Source organism: Hypomesus nipponensis, chromosome 15, assembly GCF_054491055.1.
Source record: "Hypomesus nipponensis isolate SF chromosome 15, ASM5449105v1, whole genome shotgun sequence".
NCBI classification, from domain to species: Eukaryota; Metazoa; Chordata; class Actinopteri; order Osmeriformes; family Osmeridae; genus Hypomesus; species Hypomesus nipponensis.
Genome location: NC_140375.1, coordinates 18,959,542 through 18,972,500, shown reverse-complemented (window position 1 = coordinate 18,972,500; position 12,959 = coordinate 18,959,542). Strand labels below are relative to the sequence as shown.

General features: G+C 46.4%; 1 protein-coding gene across 1 annotated transcript in view; it reads right to left on the bottom strand.

Annotated features, from left to right (window-relative positions):
• The window catches only part of schip1 (schwannomin interacting protein 1), a 90,349-nt gene extending 78,284 nt beyond the window's left edge, over positions 1 to 12,065 (bottom strand). The window contains exons 1-4 of the mRNA XM_084674929.1: positions 11,980 to 12,065; positions 9,299 to 9,363; positions 8,989 to 9,054; positions 8,777 to 8,912 (exon numbers count right to left, since the gene is read on the bottom strand). Of these exons, the coding sequence (XP_084531055.1) occupies positions 8,777 to 8,912; positions 8,989 to 9,054; positions 9,299 to 9,333 (237 nt within the window). The 5' untranslated portion in view covers positions 9,334 to 9,363; positions 11,980 to 12,065. The remainder of the gene's footprint in view (positions 1 to 8,776; positions 8,913 to 8,988; positions 9,055 to 9,298; positions 9,364 to 11,979) is intronic.
• Positions 12,066 to 12,959: the final 894 nt, after the last annotated feature.

Below are 12,959 nucleotides of genomic sequence, written 5' to 3'. Positions count from 1 at the left end.
TCCCCCCACATGTCATTGCTTCTTGTCTTTCCTTCATATTAGAGTTCATGAACCTGTTTAGGAGAGGAGGAGGGGGAGGAGGAGGAGAGGAGGAGAGACAGAGGAGAGAGGGAGGAGGAGGAAGCGGGGGTTAGCTAAGTTAACGAGGACAGCAGACGCTGTGTCTGGGAGACAGGCTAAAGCTTTCAGACTACAGCCTGTCTGTCTGGCCCTCTACACCTGTCTAACTCTCTTCAACTCTGCCTCCCTTCTAACCCCTGCCTCACCCCTGCCTCACCCCTGCCTCCACGGTTCCTTTCTCTGGCCCCCGCTGTGCAAGGCATGATGGGTAAACTAGTGCTTGTTTGTTTGACATCCTCTGCACCATTTCTCTAATCATCAACCCCCTCCTTCCTCCACCTCTCTCCGGTGAGTTTGTGTTTGTGATCTTCTGTGAGGGCTCTTCCGAGAGTTGTGACAGGCTGCCATGGAAACGAGGCTCTGATCTCCCGGGTTACTGAGGGGGTGACACTCCTGCTCACCCCACAACCCTCCCCTCCCCCTCCCCTCCCCTCCCCTCCCCTCCCCTCCCCTCCCCTCCCCTCCCCTCCCCTCCCCCTCCCCTCCCCTCCCCTCCCCTCCCCCTCCCCTCCCCTCCCCTCCCCTCCCCTCCCCTCCCCTCCCCTCCCCTCCCTGGAATGGGGGATCTATGCTGGAACTCTAATCCTCTCGTTCCACTCTCTGAGGCTGACTTCCTGTTCAGTATTCTAATAGAAGCCCAGCTTATGGCGTGGAGCCCATGTGGAGAGTGTGAGAGTGAGACAGAGTCAGACGACTGTATCACACTATGCCTCACCAGTCTCTGTCATTGTTACAGTGGATATGTGTGAGTGAGTCAGTGACTGAGTGACTGAGTAAGTGAGTGAGTGAGTGGACCACAGCTGAATAAATCTAGCTGTTGTTCAGGTTGAATAACAACACCATTTACACTAGCAGATCCTGAAGACTTTCTCTCTCTCACACACACAAACACACACACACGCCAAGATAAATTATTGAATAAAAAGTGGATCAGAACATGAACAGTGTTTAATTGTGACACCCCTGCTCTCCTCCTAACCCTAACCCAGACCTGCTCTCCTCCTAACCCTAACCCAGACCTGCTCTCCTCCTAACCCTAACCCAGACCTGCTCTCCTCCTAACCCTAACCCAGACCTGCTCTCCTCCTAACCCTAACCCAGACCTGCTCTCCTCCTAACCCTAACCCAGACCTGCTCTCCTCCTAACCCTAACCCAGACCTGCTCTCCTCCTAACCCTAACCCAGACCTGCTCTCCTCCTAACCCTAACCCAGACCTGCTCTCCTCCTAACCCTAACCCAGACCTGCTCTCCTCCTAACCCTAACCCACTCTTCTTTCTTTATCCCTATATCCTCCATCCATCATTTCATCTTTCTCCCCTCCCCTCCCCGTCTTCTCTTTCCTCCATTCTTCCCTCCTTCCACCCTCCTCCACCTTTCCCTCCTCACTTCCACATGGGAAACGTCCTGAAAGCATCCACGCTCATGAATAATGGGTGACATGATAAATACTGCGCAGAGACATCATTACACAGTCACACACACACACAGTCACACACACACACAGTCACACACACACAGTTACACACACACACAGTCACACACACCCCCACAGTCACACCCACACACAATCACACACACACCCACAGTCACACCCACACACAGTCACACACACAGTCACACACACACACACACAAATACCCACAATCACACCCACACACACACAGTCACACACACACCCACAGTCACACACACACCCATCCAGTCACGAGAGGCTCCTGAACTCTGCTGTACACAAAACTATTTTAGTCAGACGTGGATGAGAGTGTCTGAAATTGTGTGAGGGGGCTGTGTGTGTGTGTGTGTGTCATATTAGCTCTGGCAGGAATGCAGGAGAGACGAGGTAATGATGGAGCCTCTTCACAGCTGCAGGCTGAAGAACCCTGAGAAGTGGAACTCCATCTCACTCTCTAGGGAAACATGCTCAACTTTTTGGGAGTAATAAGGTTAAATAAGGCAGCTTTCCTCCTCTTTCCCTCCCTCCCTCCCTCTCTCTCCCCCTCCCCCCTCTCCCCCTTGGTGGAGGTGGAGGGGGAGGAAGAGGAAGAGAGGGGGAGGAAAGATGGAGGGAGGGAGAGAGATACAGAGAGAGGTGGAGGGAGAGGATAAAGAGTATCATGCAGCCACTTCTCTCATCAGGCTAAACACCAGCCTGAATAATCACACATGCCACTTGCGGTAGGCGGCTAATTTAGCGTTGATCGCCTCGGTAAAGCCAGATCAATAGATCCTAGATCTGCTGCTCTTCACATCAGGCCGGTCCTCAATCAGACAACAGGGTCAATTAGGGCTTGCTGTTGCCGGGCAGAGTACAATCGATTACAGCATGCTGTGAGTTTGTAGAGAGTAAAGGATCCTATCACCTGAAGGGAGGGGGGAGAGGAGAGTTAGGAGGGAGGAGAGAAAGAGAAAGGAGATAGGGAGGGAGGGAGGGGAGAGAGAGGAGAGAGGAAGGAGGGAGAAAGAGGAGAGAGGGAGAGAGTGAGGAGGGAGAAGAGAGAAAGGGAGTAGAAAGGAGAGAGGAGAGGGGGAGGAGGGAGAGGGGAGAGGGAGGAGAGAGGAGGGAGAGGAGAGAGGGTGGAGGGAGAGGAGAGAGAGAGAGGAGAGGGAGGAGAGAGGAGAGGAGAGAGGGAGAGGAGAGAGAGGAGAGAGAGGAGAGGGAGGAGAGAGGAGGGAGAGGAGAGAGGGAGGGAGAGGAGAGAGGGAGGGAGAGAGGGTGGAGGGAGAGGAGAGAGGGAGGGAGAGGAGAGAGGGTGGAGGGAGAGGAGAGAGGGAGGGAGAGGAGAGAGGGTGGAGGGAGAGGAGAGAGAGGGAGGGAGAGGAGAGAGGGTGGAGGGAGAGGAGAGAGAGGGAGGCGTAAACCCCAGCAGTGTCTAAAACCCCAGCTGAGTCTGACGTCTCAAATCTCTAAGCATCTTAATATTTTATCAGAAATTAAATGAACAGACAGAGAGAGAGAGACAGGGAAGAGAGGGAGAGAGTTCAGATGCTCCTTTTAAATAACAGGGTTCTTACTCCTTTGCCAGGACTCTCTCTCCTCCCTCACCCCTCTATCCCTCCCCCCTCCCTCTCTATCCCTCCCTCTATCCCTCCTTCTTTTCCCTCCCTCCCTCCTCCTTCTCCCCTCCCTCCCTCCTTCCCTCCCTCTATCCCTCCTCCTTCTCCCTCCCTCCCTCCCTCCCTCCCTCCCTCCCTCCCTCCCTCCCTCCCTCCCTCCCTCCCTCCCTCCCTCCCTCCCTCCCTCCCTCCCTCCCTCCCTCTCTCCCTTCATCCTGATCCTGGATGGAAGGATAGATGGATGTGTGGGTTGTTGGAGGGTTAGAATGATTGATGGATGATAGCCAGATGGATGGATGGTGCCTGTAGCATGGATGGTTGGGGTGATGGAAGCGTTCAGAGTTGTGTGTGTGTGAGGGGGCTGTGTGTGTGTGTGTGTGTGTGTGTGTGTGTGTGTGTGTGTGTGTGTGTGTGTGTGGGGGGGGGCTGTGTGTGTCGGCTGGGCAGGAGCGAGGCGTGTCCCGGCCTCCCAGCCTGCTCTCCAGCTCCCCTACTGGACACACAGAGACAGGACACACAGCATGACGTCATGGGAGGGAAACAGGGACAATGTTATATGCAACGCTTGCACAATCGCTATAGGAGCCTATACTCTTAGGTCTCTCTCACACACACACACACACACACACACACACACACACTGTGAATAACTCACACATCAAATTATATATCAAGCCCCAAGTGGAGTTTGTGTACATTTCAGAATATCAATGCTTTGGACTAATATCAGTGAGAGGGCTGGAGGGAGAGAGAGAGAGAGAGAGAGGCTCATTAACGATCACTGCAAAAGATCTGCAGTTCCTGTGCTGAGACAGGAGAACCGAGCAGAACAACCATCTCTCCAGCTCTCCATCGCAGCCATAGCCCACCTGAGAGGTCACGACAATTAGCCAGACTCGTTAGATCAGAGAGGTATATTAACATCGCATCGTTTGAGTATCGTAAGAGTCGAGACTTCAGGACCCCGGGTTCTGGACTGGATGGAGTGCTACAGAGATGGCGTTCTGCTAGGTTCTCCTGTCTGCACCAAAACTGCAGCTCTTTTGCAGTGATTGTCTCCTATGTATGCACAGGGACACTGAAGCTATGTAAGAGTGTCTCTTTTTAGTACAGGTTTACTGTGCAACATTAGCTAGTTCACTCCAATGTTAATACTTAGCTATAAAAATAGCATTCGCGCTGACCCAGAGCCGAGTTATCTAATAGTTCATCCTAAATTTGGAGCTGGCAAAAACCTACAAATTTGTATGTATAATTTGAACAGTACTTGCTACGAATCTTTAGCTGAGGCAACATACTCTGTTCCTATTTCACTGACGCCAGCAACCCTACTGTAGCTGAAGCATCGACCATGTGAGACTTACAGTAGCTAGCCATCAAACTAGACGAAAATGTTTGCAATCATGACGGATTTAACCCTACTGGATTTGATTATTCAAATCAGTGAAGTACGGTATTAACTGCACAAGTAAAAGATAAGTACACACAGAGATTACTAGCAACTAAATTGGATGACTGCAGATAGTTTACCGTTACAGAGCAAAAGTCACTATCCTGGCAGGCAGCGCCGAGGTGAAATGGTGGAAAAGAGAAACGGTTGGGAAAGCGCGAAAAGTGACTTCATTTCCACCTCAAAACTAGTTCAAGTTTTACAGTAATGTAGTGGGTTATCTCAAATTATGATTTGAAAATAGTATTTTACTGTGAAATAACCCAGCAAAATGCTGTGAAATCCCAGTATCGTTTCATTCACAGTAACTTACTGTGTCTACATAGATTTCACAGTAAATTCAACATTAGGCCTACAACATGATATTGGGATTATTGCAGTTAAAGCCTGTAAAGTTATAATATAATGATTTATTGTGAAATATTGCAGTTAAGTATTGTTAAATCCTGGTAACATTTTACAGTGAAGGATTACTCACAATATTTATATATTTTGTTTTCCTCACAAATGATTTTTTTTCATTAAATTTCATGATTATCATGAAGATTACATCCAGCAGTGTTATTTGCGCTTGTACTGAGTGATAATTGTTCCATAAAAACCTTGTATAATCCAACAAAAAATTTTAATCCAAATTCAGCACTTCCTCACCATTAGATTGTCCACTATGGGAGTGCAGGAGGGGGAGATTCCCCGACTGCATGGAATACAGGATGACATCACAGATCCTACCTTTAAATAACTGCAGAACACGGTGTATAATTAAATATATTTCTTTAATAGGCTAGGCTACTGTGCATATATCCTCATATGTCAAAAACTGGAAATACAGTCGTTAAGCTCCCGTGCAATCGCTACACTGTATGCCTACGTCCTCGTTATCAGTGCAGACTTTAATAGATTACTGTTCATAACAAAAAGCTTTTGTTTTCAAACTGTATCTCGACTCTGGGTATCGTCTGGCACAGTTGACGCCACTCGCAGTTTTTTTTATTGGTGATCCACCGGCCACCAAATACTGTGGTTTTCGGGCCTCCACCCATAGGCTAACAGTGTCTGAGAACTTTCGCTTTTTTGTTTTTTTGGTCGCCATGATTCACCGTGAAGAACAATCGCATGCCATGTCATGAGATACTAGATTAGCATTCATGAGGTGCTTTGCATTGACCATTTATGGTTAAAAATGGGCGTGTTCAGGGAGGGGTAACATGCATCGGCAATCTGTGAATTATAAAGGGAACATTGCGTACAGGTGTGCGTACGCACGGTTACACTGGCAGACTACACGCACCACACATACACTGATTTTCTTTCAGTAAGATTACCAGGCCTGGTCTGAAAGACAGAGATAGTGTGAGGGAGAGAGAGAGAGAGCGAGAGAGAGAGAGAGGGTGAAAGGGTTAACGCCCGGAGCTGCGAGTACCGCAGCACACCAGGATCCAGAGGTTGCCAAGCGCCCACTGTAATTATTGGGTGTAAAGGTCAGTTGACATCCCTGCTGGAGATGATGCATGTTCCTTCTTTCAGCATTTTATATTAATGACCAGATGGCTGTCATGACACACACACACACACACACACACACACACACATGCACAGACACACTAAAACACACACACACAATGACCAACCTGGAGTAGAATCTCAGTTAATTACTGCAATTATTCCATCATGTGATACTGATGTAATTATATATTGTTGAGATATTCTGTGTATATACGTATAAACAAAGACAGGGAGAGGGAGAGAGAGAGAGAGAGAGAGAGAGAGAGAGAGAGAGAGAGAGAGAGAGAGAGAGAGAGATGTAGACGTTATGAACATGACCTATACCAGGTCACAGCTTCTCTGGTGCAGCAGCTCTCTCTGGTGGTGAGCTCAGGTAACTGCACCTCCTCACATCAGAACTGCAGACCAGGATCATCAATCTCCATGTCACACTTTCATCCAAAGCAAACTGTGCTAAGAGGAAGTCCAGCAGGAGAGAGAGAGACAGACAGTGTGTGTAGCCTGTGCCAGTGTTGACATGGTGTTAAGAAACAATAAAAGCTGATTCATACGTCGGCATAACACATTGTTTGGTTTTCTGCTCTTTTAATGAAAACGATCATTTCTGTGTGGCCTTGGGTGTGTGTGTGCTCTGTGTTGTGTGTGTGTGTGTGTTTCTGCAAGACATTCTCCCAACACACACACACACACGCATTTGGCAAAGACCAATGTCATCAATCAGTCACTGTGGGGTCCATGGAGGTGTTACCACTAAAATATCCCTCCTTAGTGTGTGACAGTGTGTGTGACAGTGTGTGTGACAGTGTGTGTGACAGTGTGTGTGACAGTGTGTGTGACAGTGTGTGTGACAGTGTGTGTGGTGTACAGTGTGTGTGACAGTGTGTGTGACAGTGTGTGTGTACAGTGTGTGTGACAGTGTGTGTGTACAGTGTGTGTGACAGTGTGTGTGACAGTGTGTGTGTCAGTGTGTGTGACAGTGTGTGTGGTGTACAGTGTGTGTGACAGTGTGTGTGACAGTGTGTGTGACAGTGTGTGTGGTGTACAGTGTGTGTGACAGTGTGTGTGACAGTGTGTGTGACAGTGTGTGTGACAGTGTGTGTGATGTACAGTGTGTGTGACAGTGTGTGTGACAGTGTGTGTGATGTACAGTGTGTGTGATGTACAGTGTGTGTGACAGTGTGTGTGGTGTACAGTGTGTGTGACAGTGTGTGTGATGTACAGTGTGTGTGATGTACAGTGTGTGTGACAGTGTGTGTGATGTACAGTGTGTGTGACAGTGTGTGTGACAGTGTGTGTGGTGTACAGTGTGTGTGATGTACAGTGTGTGTGACAGTGTGTGTGACAGTGTGTGTGATGTACAGTGTGTGTGACAGTGTGTGTGACAGTGTGTGTGGTGTACAGTGTGTGTGACAGTGTGTGTGACAGTGTGTGTGACAGTGTGTGTGATGTACAGTGTGTGTGACAGTGTGTGTGACAGTGTGTGTGACAGTGTGTGTGATGTACAGTGTGTGTGACAGTGTGTGTACAGTGTGTGTGACAGTGTGGTGTACAGTGTGTGTGACAGTGTGTGTGGTGTACAGTGTGTGTGGTGTACAGTGTGTGTGATGTATATGTGTGTGTGTGTGTGTGTGTGTGATGTATATGTGTTGGGAAGTCCTGGGAGCATCACCTTCTCTTCTCTTCTTTGACTTAGGGTTAGTCACCCTACCTCCCTCACTCCCACCCTCCCTCCCTCCCTCAGACAGTGTCAGCATGTTTGACAGACTGAGCTCAGCAATTCCACACCATCCCACAGGAACCAAAACACACACAGTGTTTACTGTGTGTACGTGTGTGTGTACATGTGTGTGTGTGTTTACATATTTACATTATAGACATGCAGAGCATTCACCAGGAATCCTTTTGGACAACATCTCCCTCATGTATGACCATGGGTGATCAGGAATATCTCTATTCATGTGGATGAGACATCACTAACTCCCTCTGTCTCATCCAGAACGTGGGTTTTCCACACACACAGTGAAAGGAGAGGAGAGGGGGGAGAACAGACAAGTCTAAAACAGAGGAAAGTAGAGTACAGTCGAGTATAGTAGAGTCATCAAGTTCTCACCAATGTTGCAAAAAAAAGTGAAACATTATTTCTCTCTCTCCTCCTACTCTCTCCATCTCTCTCTTCGTAGGGTTGTGAAGCTTTTCCCAAATCATAACTGAACACAAGAGTACCCACCACAGGACACATCAGTGCCATGTTGTCATGTACCAGTACACCAGTATAGACCAGTTTACAATTCATACCATTTAGACCTGTTTACACCAGTAAACAACCCTTTAGACTAATACCACTTTATATAACTTTAGACCAGTTCCCACCAATATACACCAGTTTAATCCAGTACACACCAGTTTAGACTAGTTTACACCAGTATAGACCAGTTTAGACCAGTATAGACTAGTTTAAACCAGTATAGACCAGTTTAGACCAGTATAGACCAGTTTAGACCAGTATAGACTAGTTTAGACCAGTATAGACCAGTTTACACCAGTATAGACCAGTTTAGACCAGTATAGACAAGATTTCAGGACCAATCAGAAGCAGCCCACGGGGCAGACAGAGGCAAGGAGTATAGAAAGGGGCGGGACTTACAGGGGTGCTACCGTCTGATAGGGTGGTCATGCTGACTGACATGCTCATCTTGTCAGAGGAGGAGAGGGAGGGGGGGGATGGGCTCCTCTTCTCCACTTCCTGTCTCTGCAGGAAGTCACGCCACGCTCGCTGGATTCTGGACAGAAGAGAAAGATGGTTTATACACACACACACACATTCACACATACTACTTTGGATTGATGAGTACTCACATCAACACCTGAGTCTCCACTGGGGGCCTGCTGGGGCGGTTGTCCAGGTCTGTCCTCACCTGACCACTGAGAGAGAGGATCTGTGTGTGAGAGAGTGTGTGTGTGTGTGTTTGTGTGAGACAGATAGTGTGTGTGTGTGAGAGAGAGACAGTGTGTGTGTGTGTGAGACAGAGAGTGTGTGTGTGTGTGTGTGAGACAGATAGTGTGTGTGTGTGAGAGAGAGACAGTGTGTGTGTGTGAGAGACAGATAGTGTGTGTGTGTGTGAGAGATAGAGACAGATAGTGTGTGTGTGTGTGTGTGTAAACCCACCTCTGCAGCAGACAACTGTCATCATAAACCTGCATCCCCCCAGTTGGCAGACTCCTCCACTCCTCCTAGACAGAGAGAGAGAGGAGGGATGAAGAGAGAGGAGGGATGAAGAGAGGAGGGATGAAGAGAGAGGAGGGATGAAGAGAGGAGGGATGAAGAGAGAGGAGGGATGAAGAGAGAGGAGGGATGAAGAGAGAGGAGGGATGAAGAGAGGAGGGATGAAGAGAGAGGAGGGATGAAGAGAGAGGAGGGATGAAGAGAGAGGAGGGATGAAGAGAGAGGAGGGATGAAGAGAGAGGAGGGATGAAGAGAGAGGAGGGATGAAGAGAGGAGGGATGAAGAGAGGAGGGATGAAGAGAGGAGGGATGAAGAGAGAGGAGGGATGAAGAGAGAGGAGGGATGAAGAGAGGAGGGATGAAGAGAGAGGAGGGATGAAGAGAGAGGAGGGATGAAGAGAGAGGAGGGATGAAGAGAGGAGGGATGAAGAGAGGAGGGATGAAGAGAGGAGGGATGAAGAGAGGAGGGATGAAGAGAGGAGGGATGAAGAGAGAGGAGGGATGAAGAGAGAGGAGGGATGAAGAGAGGAGGGATGAAGAGAGAGGAGGGATGAAGAGAGGAGGGATGAAGAGAGAGGAGGGATGAAGAGAGAGGAGGGATGAAGAGAGACAGAGGAGCATTAGGAGGATTCAGCAGCAGACAAAAGAAAGAAGGGTTAGGGTTAGGAAGAAGGTTGAACCAATATTATTTTAGAAGGATAAAGGTGTGTGTGTATGTGTGTGTGAGGGTGTGTACCTGCAAGGCTGTAATATAACATGATAGCTGATATGATAGTTCTGTAATGCTTCTACCAGCATTTCTTCCAGTTTGACCCAGAAACTCAGGAGAGAGAGAGAGAGAGAGAGAGAGAGAGAGAGAGAGAGAGAGAGAGAGAGAGCGAGAGAGAGAGAGAGAGAGAGAGAGAGAGAGAGAGAGAGAGAGAGAGAGAGAGGGAGGAGCTATCATGCTAACTGTTATCAAATGTACCGGTATTGTCTACACAGACCTGGGGTCTCATTTATAAAGCTTGTTTACGCACAAAACGGGGCTGAAAATGTGCGTACGCCACTTTCCACGCAAAGGTTGTGATTTATAAAAAACAAACTTGACGGGAGAATGTGTGGTCCTCCACGCAAACTCTGACCCTCCCGTAGGCCTACGCACATTTTGGAAACAGTTGGAATTGGCGACGCAGATGACCGTACTGTAGTCAGACTGCAGAAAGTCAATGTGGGAAGAACACTGTAAAATATTTTACTGTAACTTTACAGTAAATTACTGGCTACTAGTTGCATTACTTTAACAGTAATTTTACGGTAATTTATTATAAATATTTCACAGTAATGTATTGCACATGTTTCACAATAATGAACTGTAAACATTTCACAGTAAAATGCAATGCAATTACAGCAGTATATTGTAACTTCACAGTTGTCATGCCATTGGATTACTGTGATATAGCAGGGTGTAGCTGTGGAATTACATCGTCTTGCTGTATATAAATTACAGTGATTGTCTGTATTTCTATGTTTTTTACTGTAAAAGTAATGCAACTAGTTGCCAGTAATTTACTGTACATTTACAATTTGAATAACACTGCAAAATACTGCAAATTTGACTTGTTAACTGTGATTTTACCACACAAACGTGCTTTGGAGTTGCTAAATTACAAGTCAAAGCAAGAACAAAGACAACAAAGACAAAACTCATTTAAACTTTTTAATAATGATAACAAGTATTAAATTCACTATTAAATTCAACAATTTAACTTTCGGACTTCCCATGTAATGTTTTATATTGTTTACTATCAACCTGGAATTGTCTTCCATTGTAGGTGGTGTAGCATGGGCCATCATAATTCTGACCACGATTTGTCATTAGGCTCATTAACGATCACTGCAAAAGATCTGCAGTTCCTGTGCTGAGACAGGAGAAGCTAGCAGAACAACCATCTCTCCAGCTCTCCATCGCAGCCATAGCCCACCTGAGAGGTCACGACAATTAGCCAGACTCGTTAGATCAGAGAGGTATATTAACATCGCATCGTTTGAGTATCGTAAGAGTCGAGACTTCAGGACCCCGGGTTCTGGACTGGATGGAGTGCTACAGAGATGGCGTTCTGCTAGGTTCTCCTGTCTGCACCAAAACTGCAGCTCTTTTGCAGTGATTGTCTCCTATGTATGCACAGGGACACTGAAGCTATGTAAGAGTGTCTCTTTTTAGTACAGGTTTACTGTGCAACATTAGCTAGTTCACTCCAATGTTAATACTTAGCTATAAAAATAGCATTCGCGCTGACCCAGAGCCGAGTTATCTAATAGTTCATCCTAAATTTGGAGCTGGCAAAAACCTACAAATTTGTATGTATAATTTGAACAGTACTTGCTACGAATCTTTAGCTGAGGCAACATACTCTGTTCCTATTTCACTGACGCCAGCAACCCTACTGTAGCTGAAGCATCGACCATGTGAGACTTACAGTAGCTAGCCATCAAACTAGACGAAAATGTTTGCAATCATGACGGATTTAACCCTACTGGATTTGATTATTCAAATCAGTGAAGTACGGTATTAACTGCACAAGTAAAAGATAAGTACACACAGAGATTACTAGCAACTAAATTGGATGACTGCAGATAGTTTACCGTTACAGAGCAAAAGTCACTATCCTGGCAGGCAGCGCCGAGGTGAAATGGTGGAAAAGAGAAACGGTTGGGAAAGCGCGAAAAGTGACTTCATTTCCACCTCAAAACTAGTTCAAGTTTTACAGTAATGTAGTGGGTTATCTCAAATTATGATTTGAAAATAGTATTTTACTGTGAAATAACCCAGCAAAATGCTGTGAAATCCCAGTATCGTTTCATTCACAGTAACTTACTGTGTCTACATAGATTTCACAGTAAATTCAACATTAGGCCTACAACATGATATTGGGATTATTGCAGTTAAAGCCTGTAAAGTTATAATATAATGATTTATTGTGAAATATTGCAGTTAAGTATTGTTAAATCCTGGTAACATTTTACAGTGAAGGATTACTCACAATATTTATATATTTTGTTTTCCTCACAAATGATTTTTTTTCATTAAATTTCATGATTATCATGAAGATTACATCCAGCAGTGTTATTTGCGCTTGTACTGAGTGATAATTGTTCCATAAAAACCTTGTATAATCCAACAAAAAATTTTAATCCAAATTCAGCACTTCCTCACCATTAGATTGTCCACTATGGGAGTGCAGGAGGGGGAGATTCCCCGACTGCATGGAATACAGGATGACATCACAGATCCTACCTTTAAATAACTGCAGAACACGGTGTATAATTAAATATATTTCTTTAATAGGCTAGGCTACTGTGCATATATCCTCATATGTCAAAAACTGGAAATACAGTCGTTAAGCTCCCGTGCAATCGCTACACTGTATGCCTACGTCCTCGTTATCAGTGCAGACTTTAATAGATTACTGTTCATAACAAAAAGCTTTTGTTTTCAAACTGTATCTCGACTCTGGGTATCGTCTGGCACAGTTGACGCCACTCGCAGTTTTTTTTATTGGTGATCCACCGGCCACCAAATACTGTGGTTTTCGGGCCTCCACCCATAGGCTAACAGTGTCTGA